This window comes from Tachysurus fulvidraco, chromosome 3, assembly GCF_022655615.1.
Source record: "Tachysurus fulvidraco isolate hzauxx_2018 chromosome 3, HZAU_PFXX_2.0, whole genome shotgun sequence".
Lineage (NCBI taxonomy): Eukaryota > Metazoa > Chordata > Actinopteri > Siluriformes > Bagridae > Tachysurus > Tachysurus fulvidraco.
The window spans coordinates 4,603,187-4,622,990 of record NC_062520.1 but is presented as its reverse complement, the minus strand read 5'-3'; the positions used below and the strand labels follow the sequence as shown (position 1 = coordinate 4,622,990).

Below are 19,804 nucleotides of genomic sequence, written 5' to 3'. Positions count from 1 at the left end.
TGTGAAGAATCTGGATCTGAAACCGCAGAGGAAGAATGTTGGCTTGGATCTAATGAATAAATTCCTTGGATGTGGATATTTTAGACTTGACGCTCAAGAATTTTTTTTTTGTTTTTGCCAGAACTTTACAAAACAAAAACCTCATCATAGCACTGGTACAGTATATGATGGTACACTGAGCACCTAATGTGTAACATCTCGGAAGTCATTTCTGGTCAGTATTTCGTATCTGGAACGGTATAAAATTGTGCAGACATCATTTCTAAATAACTTAAGAACGATTTCATCTTTCGTGTGGATTTTATGCGCTAGCGTTTGTTCTCGTATTAAAAAGCATGTTGTTATTTTACAGAGAAAAACTGATAATTGGATGAAACAGTGAGGTTTTCTGTAAGGAGACGATTATTTATGAAATAAAGGAGGAGTCTCCAGTGTCAGCACTTGGTAACGACACAATAACCTTCTGTCTTATACAGCGGGAAAGTTGATCAATGTTCATCTAGCTGTGTGATAAAATGAATGAATGAATGAATGAATCAATCAATCAATTAATTAATTAATTGAACATTTCAGGATGTGGGATTATTGGAAAATAATCAGTAATCAGCAGGGTGAGGAGATACCAAGTGGAGTTACTTTTAACATAATCGCATGACATGTGTTCTATTCTTATGTACTATGTACAGAATAATGTACAGAAAAAAAAAATTCTTCTGTATGTCAAACACTACGGATTTTCCCACATGGAATATTCCCGCTATGTGATTGCTCATAAAAAGTGTAAAGTGAATGGTGGGTTTGTGTAGTTAGAGGTTTCACACTGCTCCTACTGACCCCGGGGTTAACACTGAATCCTGTCTTTTCATAATCTGCCCTTGTGTCACACCGTACATTCCCAAAACCCTGCTGTAACCTTCTTCTCATATTTGCATATTAACGTATCAACGATCCCGATCGGATAAATCCAGCGCGTGACCTCCTCTTTAAATAACGGCTCGTCTCACTCTTTCACATCGGTGAGGAAAAAAATTCAGGTCTGTGCTTCTGCACCCGAGCAGCTTCTGTTATCTTTTACAGCTTTATCATCTTTTTTACTCTTTATAACTTTGTCGTCTAGTCGACCAGACGTACGTTCGTCCGTATCGGTCTTCAGTTAATTTCTCAGCGTGACGTATTTCCCCCTCTCTACACCACACACTTCTGTGATGTTCAGTGTTTTGTCTCCTGACTGTATCTACTGAGCCGTTTTTGTTCAGTGTCTCTAAGTCCTGGTTTTCACCTGATATTGAGCTATTGAACTCTGCTCAGTTTCTGAATAAGATTCTGTTGCTAAGTGACAAGACTAACATTCTAAGTGAGCATCGTTTCACACCGTACATGTTCAGCACCGCCATGTGGAGTTAACACTGTAAAAGCTTCAGAGTTTCATAACTTCAGGGGAAAAGATGTGCTTTATAACCACATTACATGACTACATTACATGTGTGATTTACTGTAGATGTTCCTCTCCCCCTGAGGTAAAAGCTGGGTGTAGTGCGATGTGAACCCGGGGTTAAGAGCAGTGTGAATAGCCCTTTGAAGGACTCTTGAATGGTGAAAAGTGTAGAAAGTTTCATTTTATATCCAACATGAAATAAATAAACCAGAAATGACATTTGGACAGATTGATCTTGGTAGGTACTACTGATAGAGAGTCAAAACTTTACAGCTTTTTATACAGTTTTTAAAGTTCTAGTCCCAGTGAATGGAGCTTTTATTAATCACACTTTAACAGGTGGACATTAAGGGTGTTTTCTCTGTGAAAAAGAGGAAGCTGGGATTCAGTCTCTGCCTTCAGCCTTGGCGCTGGAGGACTTTCATCGTTATTTCTGATTTCCTTCCTCATAATGTACATTTTAATGTGTCTAATTCTCCATTATCTCTTGCAACAGAATATTGATAAGTCTTGATAAAAAAAAATAAAAAAAGCCTAATGGAGGAAATCACTTTTTGGGTTTTGACCATATGGATATAGATGGAGAGAGAGGGAAAAGCGAGTTCAGCATCGCTTGTTCTTCAGGATGTTAAATGCTTGCTGGTTCTTAGCCTTGAAGGTCATGACAAAGTGGTGCGGCGCGATCAGACCGCGGCCCTCCTCATCCGTCTGGCCCATGAAGATGTAGTTCAAGCCTAGTGACAGCACACAGAGAGAGCCTGAATGCAGTGGCGTTAAGGCAGAGACATTCAGGAGGGACGTTCGTCAGTACCTCGCGTTACAGCTGTTCCATATGCTCATACTCTACCGTATGAGCATATGAGGTTCACACTGTTTATGACAGTGAGTTTTGCCGCTTACCTTTTTTTTGCCGTCATCAAGCTTTATATATTCAGCTCGATGCTGCAGTAGTCTGAAGGCAAACTCAGAGCCATATCATATACACAAATAAGGAACCTGCTGGTTGTAGCACACTATCTTTATCAGCAACATTTTATTTTTAAACCCATTTTAAAGGCTGTGACCATTCATTCATTCATTCATTCATTCATTCATTCATTCATTCAATATCACATCATCACTGTTTGTGAAAATAAATGAAATCTCAAAACACTAAACATTCAGAATAATAAGTCTCTATAAACAGCATGGTTTTATAACTGTGTCATTGTGTCTGCCTGAGAGACGGAGCGTTACGGAGCGTAATCCAGGGTAATTGGTGAAATTGTGCCCCCACAGGCACTTGGCACCGCTGACACTCACCTCTTTTGACAGAAGGACATTTCTTGCACAGGATAACAATTTTAGTGCTCATGGATTTTCCAGCCTGCTGGATGGCGAGGTTTCCTTCTTTATAGATGTTGATGATGGAGACTGTAGTGTGCATGCTTCCTCCACGTGGCACCGCTGTAATAATCGTCCCTGTGATGGCTGAGAGAGTAGCAAAAAATAAATAATTAGCATAAGTGTGTAATTAATAAAATGTGAAAACTTGATTGATTGATTAATTTGTAGGTTTGTTTATTGAACCAACTGAATGTCACTAATGTAGCGTATTTTCAAGTTAAAAAAAATCTCAGTGTTTCACATAAAAATAAGTCACTATAAATAACGATAGTAATAAACGAAAGACAAACACCTATGACGAGCGCCTCATGTATCGTACAGTATACATCACGAGGGTAACATTACTTTTGCATTAATTGAACAACTAGTCTTCATTTATGCATTAACAGATGTCGATATCATTTTCTTTTAAGTCAGAAAGACGAAATGTTTATCGAACACGTGTGTACTTGAAATAATTCAGTGATCTAAACTTAACTTACGGAACCGTTCTCGTTAACAATTAAAGAATATAGAGCCGATTAGCTGAGGGTTGAATTTATACACTGAATGTATAAATTTGTACAAACTCGAGAGAGAAACGTAGGATCCGAATGTTTCTTGTGTGAAAGATTTACGTTCGTATCCAGTTTCTAAAAAAATGAGTCCAGGTCAATGTATTTAAAGTTGAAATATTTTGATAAACATTTTAACATTTTAGCTTTCCTTTTTTGTTAGCATTTTTTTTTTCAACTAAGGCAGCAAATGCCTCAGCTACCTGATATATTTGGGGCAAAAAGGAAAACTGTTGGGTATTTTTACAAATATAATTCAAAAGTTCAAGCAGCGAGGAAGCTGAACTTGTTGTACTTGTGTAAGTAACACTTTGTGAAACAGGGTGATGTAACAAACTTGGCGCGATTTGAGTGAAATTTTCCGCCACATTAGTCCGGGCCTCGGGTCCGTATGCAAATCCAAGCAAACTCGGCAGGAAATCATAATGAACTTATCGTCCCTGCTTTGTAAACATCTCCCGGAGTGAAACGTTTTAGAGGGAGGCCACGCTGAATCAACACCTCCATTTACACCCAGTTTTCTTTCGGCCCTCTGCAGCCGGCTGGCACTGAGAGAACTGTGTTATTCACACACGCTTTACTGTGCGGAAGAAAAAAATAGCTCTGAACGACGCTTTTCAGGCTCTGAAACAAACCGCCAGACCCAAGATAGTGCACATGCATAAAAACATACGTTTGTTAGGTGGCAGTGATTCTGGGAAACATTATTTATGTTCGTTAAATTTTTTTTTCCAGGTCTCCTTGTTAAACCTCAGTGTACACTGAGTGTGTTTGAATCAAATCTGCTCTCTTACCAAAGTTGCTGGAGCAGTAATGCGTCTCTGGACTTCCTTTTCGCTTACATTTCTGTTGACAGAGCGCTGCTGAATACTTCAAAGCTGGAAAAGCAGAGCGGAGAAAATATCAAAAGAAGGATAAATACCGAGCCTTGAGGAACACCGTGAGGGATATAAGATAAATTCTGTGAGGTCTGGGGAAGGTAGAGTAAAATTCAGTAAACAGTCCTAACTGTAGTGTAGCAAAGAAGAAGAATCACTAGTCAGTAAAATGAGCCTTGTAAAGAAACAAATCAATGAGTCAGTGAGTCATTTGAAATCTGAAAGAGTCATATGTTATTGGAGTTATTAGTGTCATATGTTATTAAAGCCAAATGAATTGACTCACTAAAATGAATCAGACTAATAAGAAATTCAATCTGTCTAGTTTGGTATTTTGGTGGTGCATTTCTCACACACACACACACACACACACACACACACACACACACACACACACACACACACACACACACACACACACACACACACACACACACATTCTTCAATGTTAACTAAAAAACTGACAGAGTAGGTAGAGTAAAATTTCAGTAAACAATCTCAGCTGTAGTTTGGCAAAGAAGAACTTTCACTGGTCTGTAAAAGTTGCTTACTGAAGAAACAAATCACTGAATCTATAATTTGAAAGATGAATGTGTCATATGCTAATAGAGAGCTAAGCCAAATGAATTGACTCACTAAAATGAATCAAAATTCCCATCAATCATAATAAATTCAATTTGCATATAATGTCATTGCATGTAATCAAATCAAACCAATTTGGTGTTGGTCTCTCTCTCTCACACACACATTCACTTTTAATCTGCACAATCAATAGTAAATAAACAATTGTGTGTTTGTTGCTAGCATTATAATACACCTACGAATGAGTCTGGTGGTGATGGGCTGAGTGGTTGTGGTTGGGGCAATGGTTGTTGTTGGGATTTTCTTGTTCCTGAATTTGTAGTGGCCGATAAAGCCATCCGCCGTTAAGCTGAGGTCTGAGAGGAACTGGATGAGAAGCTGATTACCCTCAGATAACACGGGTCTGGAACACACACACACACACACACACACACACACACACACACACACACACACACACACACACACACACACACACACACAAATGTACTAACAAAAAACCTTTCTCTGAGAGCCAATTAGAATTGTCACTCAGAACACACACGATCAAACTCCTGACCAATCATGCGTTTGAAAATCAGGCGTAAACCAAGCCAACCAAAGATAGACCTCTTCTGCAAAGGTTTTCTTTCATTTTCTTAGTTCTACTATTTGATATTATATTTTTTTTAGAGATTTGTTAGATTTGTGTCTCTTACGCTGGTGGACTGTCTCCACAGTATTTCCCAATCCTTTTAGCATCATTGATTTCCCCTCCATTAAAGATGGCGACGTAGTCGTAGCGGCAGTAGTTATCTCTTTCCACGTCGAACTTGTCGAATCTCACCTCTATAATCTACAGATTTGACAGAAACACATAGAAAGTGCCAGATTGACAAGACCATTCAGTGAATTCTTGCTGTATACATGCTTTAATGTCTGGACTATAAGACATGTTATTGCCCTGTAGCAAGCAACACACTTTTAAATGCATGTGCTGGTATTTTATAGCAGGCTGTGGCGAGCAACGCAGCAGGTAGCATCGCATTAACGTAGCTCTGAAAATCCTATAGCTGCATTAGAATTAATTAGCATTGTCGTATGCTATGGTGCGACCGTAAGAATCTCAAGGCTTCTGCAGGAACTGTTGAAATATGCTAATTCGATGCAATATCTAATTTAGAGAAAGTTACTAAATTTAGACAAACACTAATCCTGATAAAACAAACAGATGTCTGACATTTTATAGGCTCTTACAACATTGGAGAAATAAATAAATACCTAGCTACTCTCACTAGCTACACTTCTATCTACCTTTGTAGGGTCTTTTTTATCGCTGCCCAGCTTTCATGATAAAAGTTGTGAATGTTTCATTTTTGCAGAACAAAATAACCATCGTGTTGGTGATTGTGGGCAGCCAATGAGATTGTAGCGTGTAATATCGATGCTTGAAGGCCGGAGAAGTCTGGTAAGTTTCCACCTTTTAAACTCCTACATTTTTCTGGTAAGTCTGGTAAGTTTCCACCTTTTAAACTCCTACATTTTTCTACAAATATTACTATACACTTACTCTATATTTCATGACAATATATAGAATGTGCAAAAGTTTGGACACCCTACCCTAAATCAATATTTAGTAACATCCCCTGATGTAGATGTAACATCTTACAAACACTTTTTGTAGCCAACTAGGAGTCTTTTTATTCTCCTTCCCAGTTTTCAGTTCTGAGATGAACAGGATGTTTAAGGTCTATACACAATGATGTTAAAGCCAAAAAAGCTTTAGCTTATGTTTCCTGTAGTCACATGCAACCACAAGTGCCCTTTTTATCACATACTGAACTCGAATCCGCAGCACTTGTTTCTAAATCACCTCAGGCTTACCTATCTTTATGAATGTCTGTATTGCAAACATCAGATATTTACATTTGTAATCAGATCTCAGTTAATGTTTTCTTCTGATAATCTTTAATACGAGCATTGCTGCACAGTAGAACGGTGCACCACCACTCCTGTTTCAGCTCAAACTTCCTGCAGGACCTTTAGTGTCACATTTTTTATTTTATTTCTTCTCAGTATCTTCCAGAACTTGCTTTAACTTCCACAGATCCCCGTAACACCATTTCCTAAAGACATTTCAGACAGAGGAAACTATAAGCTGTGCTGTGAAATCTTTTTATAGCCATTAAAATCATTAATTAGCTTCCTTTTCAGATGCTTTATAGAAGCTTGAAGAGCTTCAAGAGTCTGAGAATTGCTCTAGAATTGTTATTCAAACTGACACTCTGTGACCTGAGTAGCATTGAGTTTATCCAAAAAATAGCAATTGTGCATTCATTTAAAAAAAAAATAAAAATTTTTTACTTAGTGCTGAGGAGAAATCTTTCTTACACTTAGACTATAACTATAGACAAAATATGCAATCAGGGTAGGGGTGCCAAAATTTTTGCATACAACTCTGTACTGAAATAATGTAATTGGTCATGCGTATAAGATTTCATAACTATATCATATTTAAATGTGTCCAATATTTAAATTAAAATATTTGAATTTATAATGAATATAATACAAAATATGTGTTTTATTCAAAATGGGTATATTAAAAATATATATATATTTAATTATTAATAAAATGAATTAATTATTAATAAACAAACAAACACATATAAATAAATAAATATACAGTAATCCCTCGCCTCTTCGCGGTTCAAGTTTCGCGGTTCAAGTTTCGCGGCCTCGGTGCATCGCTGATTTTTCAAAAATATTCATCGAAAAATAAAAATAAAAACGGTTTCCCAGGATGCCAGACAAAGAGAGAAACTCTCTCAGAGGCTTTGTACATACCCACGGGCACTCAGACGAGGCACCTGATTGGTTCCTGGCCCGAGATCTGAGCTGATTGGCTGCGCATCATCGCATCCTCTCTCAGCTTCTTCCCTTGTTGTATCTCGCCACTCTCGTTCACGCTGTCAACTGTGTCTCGCGTATTGTGTATGAAATTAACTTCTTGTTAAGCCCTTACAATGCCTCATAAGCGCCGTGCCCCTGCGAAAGATTCCTCTAGTGAGCCCAAGAGGAAGAGGAAGATGATGACCATCAGTGAAACGGTCAAACTTAGAGCCAATCCTACTTCGCAGATTTTCACCTATCGCGAGGGGTTCCGGTCCCCATCAACCACGATAAACGAGGGATCACTGTATATTGAAATAAATAGCTTTTTTTTTACAGGTCGGAATATTCCTATTTACACACTACAGCTGCCGCAATTTAAATTTAACACTAATTCAACCTTTATTGGCTCAAACTGTGTGTATCACAAATATGTCTGGCGATCACCTGGTTTTTTGGTGCGACGATGTGCCACGAGCATGTGACTCCTGCTGGATAGTCTTTATCTGGCCAGTTCGGGGTCTTAAAGGTTCCTGCTGGTTTCACCAAACGCCCTCCGCAATACTGATCTCCTGAAAATCAAATGACATCAGATTCTGTGACTTTAACCAGCACGGCAGGATAAAACCCGAGCTCACGACCTCCTAATTAAGGAGGGCTGGTGTTTATAATTCTCAGCCTGTGATTTTCCAGCCTATAATAAGCTGTAATGAGTGACTGTAGAACATGAAAGTGTACGCATACAGTAGGAGCTCCTGGGAGGCCGTTGAGACACCGACCGCCTGCAGGAGATGTGATTAAACATAAGAGGTTCATAAAGCCTGAAAGGCTCCAAACCGCACATGACGCAAGAGCGTCTTCGCTGCACAGATCCTCATGTGTCCAAAAATAGGCCGCGACGTCGGTTCACAAGACCACAACTCCTGTCAGAGAGCGGAAAGTCTGCGCTTTTACTAAAACTTCATCAGCATCCAAAACTCTGACTACAGTAGCAGTATTTTATAGCATCAGTTTTCAACAAATAATAGATTTTTTTTTTTGGCCATTTTTTTTTTACAATTCTCAAAAACACTTTCATAATTCATCAGTGCCAAACAACTTCGGACCAATAAAGAAAAATATGTTAATGGTGATTTAAAACAGTTAGAGGACCCAGAAGTCTGAGCCTCGGTATATATACAGAGTATTTTTTTGTCATCCGTTTTAGTTAAGATGTAGTTACTAGAAAGTGATGTTATCATTCACAATTGATTAAGATATAACATTTTTCTTTTTTGTTCAACATTCATTCATTCATTCATTCATTCATTCATTTTCTAACCGCTTATCCGAACTTCTCGGGTCACGGGGAGCCTGTGCCGATCTCAGGCGTCATCGGGCATCGAGGCAGGATACACCCTGGACGGAGTGCCAACCCATTGCAGGGCACTTTGTTTAACATTTTATATAAATATATACTATAATATAATAAAGAAATGGAAGTTTCTCCTGTTTTTATTGTGTCCATGTTGATGATTGAAAGTCTTTGTCATGTCTCACTCCACAGTGGTGTTCATATGAAGCTCATATGAAAGTAGACACTCACGACTCTCAGAGTTTCATCACTATTTCTGTTTTTCTCTCCAATACTAGAGGTGAAATATTCATAGAAAAACAGAATAAAAAAAAAAACTTCTCTTCTTACCTTTTATTCATTCTCTCCTGTTGAGATGTTAAGAGTGGGGTGCCAATAATTTCGAAACCAGTGTTATACATTTGTGTGTTTGAAAAAAATATTTGAAAGTACTTACAAGGATAAAATGCTTAGGGTTAGGGTTAGGGGTTAGGATTAGGGGTTAGGGTTAGGGTAGAAAGACAAACACCAGGCTGGTAAACGGAAGCAGACTCTTTTTCTGTTTATTTCTGTTTTTAGTCTACTGATATGTTTATAGAAAAGATCCGAAAGCAGATTTTCTCCACACAGATGTTTGTGTCTTCAGAGTAAATGTTGATATCAAACCCATTTCTGCTCTCTGAGAAGGTCCGAGTGTTTGTTCATCTAAAAAGCAGCTCAGATTTCTCTTCAACACTAAAATTCAGTGTAAGATTATCAACAGTATCAAACACACGTCTAAAACACACCGAAAGAACAACAGAGTCCTGATTTATTTTAGATCAGACTCACAGACTGATAAATACAGAAGAAATAGTAATACGTCTTCAGTATTGATGCTGATACAAAGCTACCTTACACTCAATATTTAATAAAAATATGAGAATATGTTGTCACAAATTACATGTAATGCTGAACCTCTTAGAATGCTTAGAAAAATTAGAAAATATAGATAAATTTTCCTTTTTGAACACTGACCGTGGGACATGCAGAATCAATTCAAACTATTGGTCACATTTACAAAGCAAACACACACACATTCACACTCTGTGGACAATTTAGAGATGCCAGTCAGCCTACAAAGCATGTCTTTAAACTGGGGGAAAAAGCTGGAAACCTCTGAGCTGCTGGAATCGAACCCCAACCCTGGAGGTGTGGAGAAAAAATCAGGAGGTTTCTCTCAATCATCAAGCTTTGAAAATTAAAAATACCAAAATCTGACCCATTTAAAATAAATACTAAAATATACTATGCAATATAACTGATTTTTTAAACTACATTGACAAAGTAAAATCTCTCTATAAATATTGAAATACTGCAATTTATTTGTTATTGATAGTTTTTCGTTTATTACATTTTTTTATTTGAGACCCAGTCAAATTAAAGCAGCTTTCTGGTGAAACTTTACACTTAGCATAGCAGACTTTATTTCTAAAATTTATATGAATAAAAAAATTTGACATTTACAAAGCTCAATATGAACACATGATACAAAAATAAATAAATGAACAAACAAACAAACAAACAAACAAATAAATAAATAAATGAGGGGGCACGGTGGCTTAGTGGTTAGCACGTTTGCCTCACACCTCCAGGGTTTGGGGTTCAATTCCCACCTCCGCCTTGTGTGTGTGGAGTTTGCATGTTCTCCCCGTGCCTCGGGGGTTTCCTCCGGGTACTCCGGTTTCCTCCCCCCCCCGGTCCAAAGACATGCATGGTAGGTTGATTGGCATCTCTGGAAAATTGTCCGTAGTGTGTGAGTGTGTGAGTGAATGAGAGTGTGTGTGTGCCCTGTGATGGGTTGGCACTCCGTCCAGGGTGTATCCTGCCTCGATGCCCGATGACGCCCGAGGTAGTTCGGATAAGCGGTAGAAAATGAATGAATGAATGAATGAATGAATAAATAAATAAATAAATAAACAAATAAGCTATTAAAATGTGACTAAGAACAATTTTGGCTAGAACAAAAAGATTATGGTTTTTATATAAGCTCAGCTTCATGAAAGTAGTTATTAATTCTATTTCTCCAAGGTTCTGTTTATACTTAGATCGAATATTTTATGAGTGTCAGGTAAGTAATAAGTATTAAGTAATAAATTCAACACTTAGTAAAAGCTTTCACACACGACAAACTCTGATGTTATATTTTGATGTTTTTGTCCCCATAAACCCCACACACAGCAACCTAAAATAACGCCAGCTGTCAGCTGGAAAAACAAACACAGGGTTAAAACCAGATCATTAAAATTCCAGCATTCGTACACAGAGCCAGTAGACATCTTGTCGCTCTTAATGAGTCAGAGGGAACCTCTCTGGTGGTCTGACCAGCCTCTGAAACACGGCGAAAAAATATCGGTGAGAAATTCCACATCACGCTGTGAAGTCCAAAGCAGAGAGTCAGACCCCAGAGAAAGCTCCTGTCCTGTTTATCCAGCTAAAGAAAAGCTACCTCTCACTGACCGGCCTTTTAAAAAAACTTTTAGAGATTTAATGCACTGAGTCATTTATTTTTAAACCTTTCAGTCTATTTATAAAGCCTCGCCTTATTCCTCTTCTCGAGCAGCTGGAGGTTGAAACATGGCCTTTGACCATTTACATAGACTTTCTGCCTCAAAACCTATTGACTTAATGAGTGAAAACATGGATTTCTGAAAAGACACACCAAACTACAAAGGTATTGGCACCCTTCCAAGAACTTGACTGTACTCTAATAAATCATCAATCTTATAATAATAATAATAATAATAATAATAATAATAATAATAATAATAATAATAATAATAAAAATGAAGAAGAAGAAGATGATGATGAAGAATAGCATTTTCTGTTAAAAGCATTTGGGAGAAATATCGGCACCCAACAGTATTTTATGATATTGTGCTAATAATATTGTTGTCTCGCACAATTTTTAAAAATCTTTTAAAAAGGCTGCATATATGCACAAAGGAAATAATGGAGATATATTTTTAAAAAATATATAAGCTAACACACTAGCAAATAAAATCTAGTTCTTGTTTAATCAGAATGATCAACAAATTAGCAAATTTGGAACTAATGAAAATAGAGAATGGTTTGGAGAAACCTGAGTTTTACAAGAAAATGTGCATTACCTAGGGCAGATTAAAACAAAAACAAACAAACAAACAAAAGAACAGTACTCTTTCTTCATTCGGTATCAGATCAAAATATCTCTTATTGTTTGATTATTCATTTTCTTGAAGGGTGCCAATATTTTTGGAGTCTTGTTGGTGGGAATGTCCCATACTAATAGCCAGAATCGTCTTAAATACCTCGCCTTGTTCTGTTGTCTCTGTCTCACCTCGTTCATGAGGGTTAGCGGCGGAGAACACTGCCAGGAAGCCACTGCCAGCGGTGTTGGCATCTGACACCATCTGAACGAGCATCTTGTTCCCCGTGGAGACGAGGGCTCCCGGTCTAAAGGTCCCGCAGAAACGTCCAAGTCGCTGCCCGTTCACATGCCCGCTGTAAACGTCCACGTGGTCGTAGCGGCACAGGTTGTCGCTTTCCAGATCGAGGAAGCGGAAGTTCAGGACCACCACTTTACCTTGTGGAACCTGTAAGAGACACATCAGGTCTCATCAAGTGGATTTTTTTTACAACACCAACAACCTGAACCAGACTACTGCACTAAATTTACACACATCTTGCACTTTACTCATAACATGCACATAGTCCTAATATCACCATATTCATATCAGGCAGAATGCATCTGTATATTATTGTATTTTCTATATAGTTTCCTCTTTAAAACCTGTACAGTTAAATTATATTTTGTTTTTCATTTATATTCTAGATAGATAGATAGATAGATAGATAGATAGATAGATAGATAGATAGATAGATAGATAGATAGATAGATAGATAGAAACTAAAAAAAATATTAAATATATCAAATCAAACGATCACACACAATGATGAGAGATCAGATATTTAATCATTTAACAGAAACATGGATGATCTAGAATTTGAAGGTAAATTGTGATCAATTGTTGAAGATCTGTGTGTAAAACTGAAGCTTCCATCCCACTCCTGAATGCGGTGGAGGTGCCAACATGTTCAAAAATGCACACAGAGTCTGATGCAGTCCTCCAGGGCTTTCATGCTGGCCAAGAGCCAGATACAACATGCCAATTCCAGGCCAGAGTACACACACACACACACACACACACACACACACACACCGAGGTCTTGTGGGGACACGCTGCAATGCCATTGCATCATATAGCCCATTGTTTTTCCTCATAAATAATTGAAATAAGCCTTGTGGAAAAATGCAAATAGGAGTGAGATGCAGTCAGAGTACACATTATAAATTATCGAGTGTGTACTTACTGTGATTTTCCACACACACTTGGTGTTTGGAGGGTATACTCCTGGATAACCCTGGCTACCGATAACTCCTGAATCTCCCGTAATGTTGCCACCACATGGAAATGACTGTCTGTGGATTGATAAAATAAAGCTAAAGACATCCGCCAATCTTAGATGTATGTAATATGCATGTAATACACCTTTATACCATAAGATACCGGCTAAAATCGCTAACATACTGCAGCTAGCTAAACAAGTGAGACCATTATCCATGATGTAGGATTCAAAAATATGGAAGAAGAATCTAAACAATGGTAAAAACATAGCTGGATAGGTGACAGAAACAAATATAAATGCTAATATTACATAAGATACTAATTAAGATTGCTAACATACACACAGCGAGCTAATCTAACCAAGCCAGTTACACGACTAGCATTAAAACGTCAATAAAAGTCTTCAAATCCGCAAGGTTTTAGGTCATGAATAAATACCAGAAACCCCACCTAAAAAAATAACCTTTTGGGTTTCATGTTTTTCACAACAAACCTAAATTTTGTTGTCTAAACTAGCTTAGAAATAGCTTTAAAATAATGCTAGCTTGGTGGCTAAGCTAAAGAAGTGGTACTGCTATTTGTCTAAATACAAATAGGCACAGGCTCCCCGTGACCCGAGGTAGTTCGGATAAGCGGTAGAAAATGAGTCAAAGGAATAAGACAAGTTGTTTCCCTTTTTTAGTGTTATTGTAAAGTCTCTGTGGATTTTGAGTTTTATGTCGTGGACATTTTGGTCAAGCCTGTCAACACTGGTTAATGAAATTACCTTGAACTCAGTTTGACAAATGTTCATCAAAAACACAATATAAGATGCTTCCAGAGTTGTATAACATTTCTTAGAGAGCATCATCTAGCTGGCATCAAGTGTGATACCCTCTCAGCTTCATTATAGCCGGTCATGTTATTAATGTCGTACTACTACACCAAAATATATGGTCATAAGAAGCCACAGCTAGGTGGTTAGCATGAGTGGTGTGAAAAAGTGTTTGCCTCTGTCCTGATTTTCTATTTCTTTGCACAGATCAAACAAATTTAAATATCAGTTAAAGATAACACATGAAAACACAACATGCAGTTTTTATTATTATGTGAAAACAAAATCCAAACCTACATGGCCCGGTGTGAAAAAGTATTTGCCCCCAAACCTAATAACTGGTTGGACCACTCTTAGCAGCAAGAACTGCAAGTAAGCGTTTGTGATAACTTGCACTGAGTGTGTTACAGTGCTGTGGATTTTTTTTGGTCCACTCATCTTTGCTGAATTGTTGTAATTCAGCCACATCTGAGGGTTTTCAAGCATGAACTGCCTTTTTAAGATCATGCCACACATCTCAGTAGGATTCAGGTCAGGACTTTGACTCAGCCACTCCAAAGTCTTCACTGTGTTTTTCCTCAGACATTCAGAGGTGGACTTGCTGGTGTGTTTTGGATCATTGTCCTGCTGCGGAACCCAAGTTCGCTTCAGCTTTAGGTAACGAGCAGATAGCCGCACATTGTCCTCAGGATTTTTTGCTAGACAGCAGAATTCATGGTTCCATTTATCACAGCAAGTCTTCCAGGTCCTGAAGCAGAAAAATAGACATCTTGGAATAATCGTCACTCTGCTCTTGGGGTAATTTTGGTCGACCTGCCCGTCCTGGGAAGGTTCACCACTGTTCCATGTTTTCGCCATTTGTGGATATCGGCTCTCACTGTGGTTCGCTGGAGTCCCAGTGCTTTAGAAATGGCTTTATAACCTTTTCCAGACAAACACGCCCCTAACCCAAATGGGTCCCAACCCTGTATCAATAGCTCCGCCCACACATACATACGTAACCCAGGCAACTAATGGAAAGAAATGTGTTTTTATCATAGCTGAAGGGAAGAACAATACGATTGCAGATAAACAAAGTTCTGTGTAACAAAGCAAAACCAACGTTACTCACCTATCGAGAGGGAAAAAAAGCGCCTCGGCGTCTTAAGTAAAGTCGGCCACATATTCACAGGTCGGAGTTTCCTGAGTCAATAACTCCTGAGCTAAACGCTGTTACTACACAAAACACGGTTGTAGCTGCCTCTCTACATTATTACGATAGAAAAGAGGTGTTATTTGTGTAGTAACAGCGTTTAGCTCAGGAGTTATTGACTCGGGAAACTCCAACCTGTGAATATGTGGCCAACTTCCTGCTCCTTCAGTTCTCTCCAGCGCTGGAAAGCTGATCCTATATTAACACGTCCTACTTCTTGCCTTATCGTAAGTCTTTCTTCGCTTTTCGTTTTTATCCACCATGTCAATGTTTCAATCGCTTTCTGCTAATGTGACACATGCGCACTGAACACTCTCTCCTATATTGAAAAAACATGGCCCTTTCTGCTCATTGGCTACACGTTTGTTTTGTATTTGTTTTGTTTGCCGGCCCAACTCGGTTTTCTGAAGCGTTTCAGACCTCACCTTTAAATTTGTTTGATGATTTGAAACATTAAAGTGTGACAAACGTGCAAAAAAATAAATTTGTGGTGATTGATTTTAAGAGATGTTCAGAGGATATATTAGTTGTTTCTCTGGCATTTCTAGAAAAAAAATTTATTCCCGCCAGGCAAAGGACTGGCGACTCAGAAGGTTGCGAGGTCATCAGAAAGCTCCTGCTGTTCTGTCCTTGTTCTGTCCTCTTAACTTTCATCTACTCAATAATCTCAATTGTTTTGTATCATGCATTTATTAGGAAAAAGGACTCTGACCTTTGAATAACAGAATACACTCTGGACATCCTGTCTACTATTGGACACCACACACACACACACACACACACACACACACACACACACACACACACACACACACACACACACACATACTGCTAAGGGGTTGTTCAGCGAAGAAAGGTTGGAGGAAACCAGAGAACCTGAATAAAACCTTGATGGATTGAAGACAATAGAAGATGTAAAACTCTAACTCTAACCTGAGCTCAGGGCAGAACACAAGACCCCAAAACTGAGGCCACTGGCATTCAAGGTTTAAGGATCTTTATTTGCCCCCCACATATTACATAATGTGATGTAATGTAGTGAAATAGTTTCCCTTGCTTACACAGTATTCATACATAATAAAATAAATAAACAGAATAGAATAAAATAAGGTAGACATAATAATCACACATATGGGCTGTACAGCCAAAACATCATAACATCTTGGAGCAACGTGGCCCCGCCCATGCCGACCCAAATCAACTGCGCATGCGCGTTTTCATCGCTATATCAACGTGGGACGTGGAACGAAATCCCAATGCTCGTTGTCAGTGATTGTGTAAATTTCCTTCATAATAAAATACTAAAGTCTACCTGTGGTGATATTAATCTAAGAACAAATATCCTAGATGGAAACATGGCGTAAATTAAAGCGTATACTGAACATGCTGGATAGGATAGTTGGAATTATAAAGCCAGATGTGTTATAAATTAATCCAGATGTGTTAGAAAGCCCGTAACTTACCGCCGGTTTGTCTGAGCGCAGGCGCTGGATGTGAGCAACAGAACGCAGACGCACAGAAAGCTGCAGATCCTAAACATGATCCAATCAGCCTGCGTGTTCATGTCCAGGTGTGTGTGTGTGTGTGTGTGTGTGTGTGTGTGTGTGTGTGTGTGTGTGTGTGTGTGTGTGTGTGTGTGTGTGAGTGAGTGAGAGAGATAGAGATGTGTGTGTGTCGGTGTGTCCGGCTGGAGAAAGTGTCCTGAAGTGTGGACAGGAGAAAAGAGGAGAAGGAGAGGTAGTGGAGAGGAGAAGAGAGGAGAGGGGGATGAGCTGAGCTGCTGAATATCAGGTCTGTGGAGCTGGAGGAGGGAGCAGCTGCCCCCGCTTTCTCCAAAAAACCTGCCATCAAACAGAAGAGGAGTGAAAATAAAAATAAAAAACAACACTTGGTGGTGAAGTGTGTGTCCTGACACCACATGCAAACTTCAGTGTAATAAGTTTTTGTTTTGTTTTCCAGATCAAAAGTGTGTTTAACATAAACCTCTGTAAGTATCGTGATTATAGTAAATTATATTACGTACCTGTATTTAAAAAAAAAAGAACTGTAGTAATGAATCGTTTTGGTAATGTTTTGTATGTAAAGCTACCGGAGTCAAAATGGTTAACAACAGTGATGATGCTGATGATTGTTATTGTCGTTGTTGTTGTGTTCCTGACATGATAATAATAATAATAACAACAACAACAACAATAATACTACTAATAATATAATAATAACAACAACAACAATAATAACAATACCAACAATATTAATAATAACATCAACAACAACAACAACAACAATAATAATAATAATAATATAAAAACATTATGCTTGTTTGTATTATATCGTTATATTCTTCCTAGGATTCCTCAACTTCACTGTTGCCATAGCAACAGCACATGGTGTGATGTCATTAAAATGATGTCCATATATTTATGGCCTTTATTGTGTGCTGTGTCTCACCACTAAAACATGATGTTTTTATACCCGATTTTTATACCAGATTGAATCCTCATCTGAATAATCACTAATATCTATAATCAGACTAAATGTTATTGTGTAAAATACACTGTATAGCCAAAGATTTCTGTCCGTCATAGTCATGTGTGATTGTTGAACACTCTTCTCTTCTCTTTTCCTCTCTTCTCTTGTCCTCTCTTCTCTTCTCTTCTTTTTTTCAAATTTTTCCTCTCCTCTTTTCCAATATTTTCCTCTATTCTCTTTTCCTATCTTCCCTTCTCTTTTCCTCTCTTCTCTTTTCCTCTTTTACGGTCTTTTCCTCTCTCCTCTTGTCCTCTCTTCTCTTTTCTTCTCTTCTCTTCTTTTTTCAAATTTTTCCTCTCCTCTTTTCCAATATTTTCCTCTATTCTCTTTTCCTATCTTCCCTTCTCTTTTCCTCTCTTCTCTTTTCCTCTTTTACGGTCTTTTCCTCTCTCCTCTTTCCCTCTCTTCTCTTCTCTTCCCTGGAAGAGAAACTGATGAACTGAAACTGGACATGGTGACGAAACTGACTTTTGGCCATGGTGATGCTGATAAAGTAAGGTGAGAGATATGATGTAGTGTAGGTAGTTTGAGCGTAAATATATTTCTTACACAACAGTGTTAGCGCCATCTAGTGTTTCATAACTGTTAAACCACCGCGCTGTTGAGTTCTCCATTCTGATTGGTTCTCCATTCCGGTTCTCCATTCTGATTGGTTCGCCATTCTGATTGGTCACCAATACAAACAGTTATTTAAACTCAGCCACTCTCTAACACGACACTTTATAAATCATATAACCCTGTTTAACTTAGTGAAAGAAACTCCAAAGCAAATCATTTGAACATTTACGTAAGCTCCGTCATCTTTTTTGACTCAAAAACCACAGACAAGGCAACCCTAATTGATTCACTTCCGCTTCCGTTCCGTTGTTTCTGCGACCGCCAGAGGACCTGTTGCATAACGCAAACTGACTTTAGTGGTCCAGATATGTGCCTGGTCTAAATAGATAAGATTATTTAAATATGATTAAGAAATTCATAAAAATATCGATACGTCCCGTTCAGTGAGAATATGAAAGAAATTTAAGTATTTAATCTAGATAAGTTACAGATTGCTACGGTTTGGTTTATGAACATAAACGCTTGTTAATATTTACGGCCCTCTATAGAAAGGACCCCTAAACCTCAGGACCGCTTTTCAAATTTCAAAACAATGCTGACGGTGTGTGTGTGTGATGGCGCTGATGGTGTCGCTACACCTGTTAGTGTCGGTGTTACACACACGGCTCCAGTTTAATGTTGGGGATCACGTCAGGGCTCCTGTCTGAGCTAAAGGGAACAGTATTGTACGTTAACTTTAACAGATCATCTGTAAGGAAGAACAAGTGCGCGAGAAATGGAGGCTGAAGAGAAGTCTGTAGGGAAATGTGTAGAGACATCTGTAGGGACGTCTGTAGGGACATCAATGGAGACATCAGTAGAGATGTTTGTAGGGACATCAATGGAGACATCAGTAGAGATGTCTGTAAGGACATCAGTATGGACATCAGTAGAGATGTCTGTAAGGACATCAGTAGGGACATCAATGGAGACGTCAGTGGGGACATCTGTAGAGACGTCAGTAGGGACATCTGTAGAGACGTCAGTAGGGACATCTGTAGAGACGTCAGTAGGGACATCTGTAGAGACGTCAGTAGGGACATCTGTAGAGACGTCAGTAGGGACATCTGTAGAGACATCAGTAGGTGGTTGTACCATTGACGTCCCGAAGCCGCCCTCCATAGAGGACTTTACGGTGCTGAAGCCGATCAGCCGCGGCGCCTTCGGGAAAGTCTTTCTGTCCCGGAAAAAGAACAACTCCAAACTCTA

The 19,804-nt window shown here is 38.6% G+C and overlaps 2 protein-coding genes across 9 annotated transcripts in view; one reads left to right on the top strand and one right to left on the bottom strand.

Moving 5' to 3' along the window:
• Positions 1–341: 341 nt before the first annotated feature.
• pcolce2b (procollagen C-endopeptidase enhancer 2b) lies at positions 342–18,863 on the bottom strand. Of its 2 annotated transcripts, none has more exons than XM_047810852.1 (10): positions 18,548–18,863; positions 16,933–17,310; positions 13,429–13,537; positions 12,395–12,650; positions 8,151–8,275; positions 5,534–5,670; positions 5,075–5,238; positions 4,170–4,253; positions 2,738–2,905; positions 342–2,169 (listed from the first exon to the last, which is right to left on the bottom strand). In XM_047810852.1, the coding sequence occupies exons 1-10, from the start codon at positions 18,640–18,642 to the stop codon at positions 2,039–2,041; spliced, it is 1,647 nt and encodes a 548-aa protein (XP_047666808.1). In that variant the 5' UTR covers positions 18,643–18,863; the 3' UTR covers positions 342–2,038. The 2 variants fall into 2 exon arrangements, with proteins under 2 accessions (XP_047666808.1, XP_027015656.2); XM_027159855.2 differs by lacking the exon at positions 18,548–18,863 and adding an exon at positions 17,493–17,623.
• Positions 18,864–19,117: 254 nt separating this feature from the next.
• Positions 19,118–19,804, top strand: part of mastl (microtubule associated serine/threonine kinase-like) — a 15,425-nt gene continuing 14,738 nt past the window's right edge. Inside the window, exons 1-2 of one of the 7 annotated variants that reach the window (XM_047810846.1) lie at positions 19,118–19,396; positions 19,433–19,804. The exon at positions 19,433–19,804 is cut by the window's right edge and continues 10 nt beyond it. In XM_047810846.1, the coding sequence (XP_047666802.1) occupies positions 19,332–19,396; positions 19,433–19,804 (437 nt within the window). In that variant the 5' untranslated portion in view covers positions 19,118–19,331. The other 6 variants (XM_047810849.1, XM_047810848.1, XM_047810847.1 and 3 more) reach the window with 6 other exon arrangements.

Excerpts from the sequence above, each read along its gene's own strand:
- pcolce2b (XM_047810852.1), bottom strand. The coding sequence starts at position 18,642 with ATGGAGAACCGGAATGGAGAACCAATCAGAATGGAGAACTCAACAGCG. Across the intron at positions 12,651-13,428 it reads AGTGTGTGTGGAAAATCACA|GTTCCACAAGGTAAAGTGGT; the intron begins GTAAGTACACAC and ends TGTCTCTTACAG. Across the intron at positions 2,170-2,737 it reads ATGTCCTTCTGTCAAAAGAG|GCTTGAACTACATCTTCATG; the intron begins GTGAGTGTCAGC and ends TGCTGTCACTAG.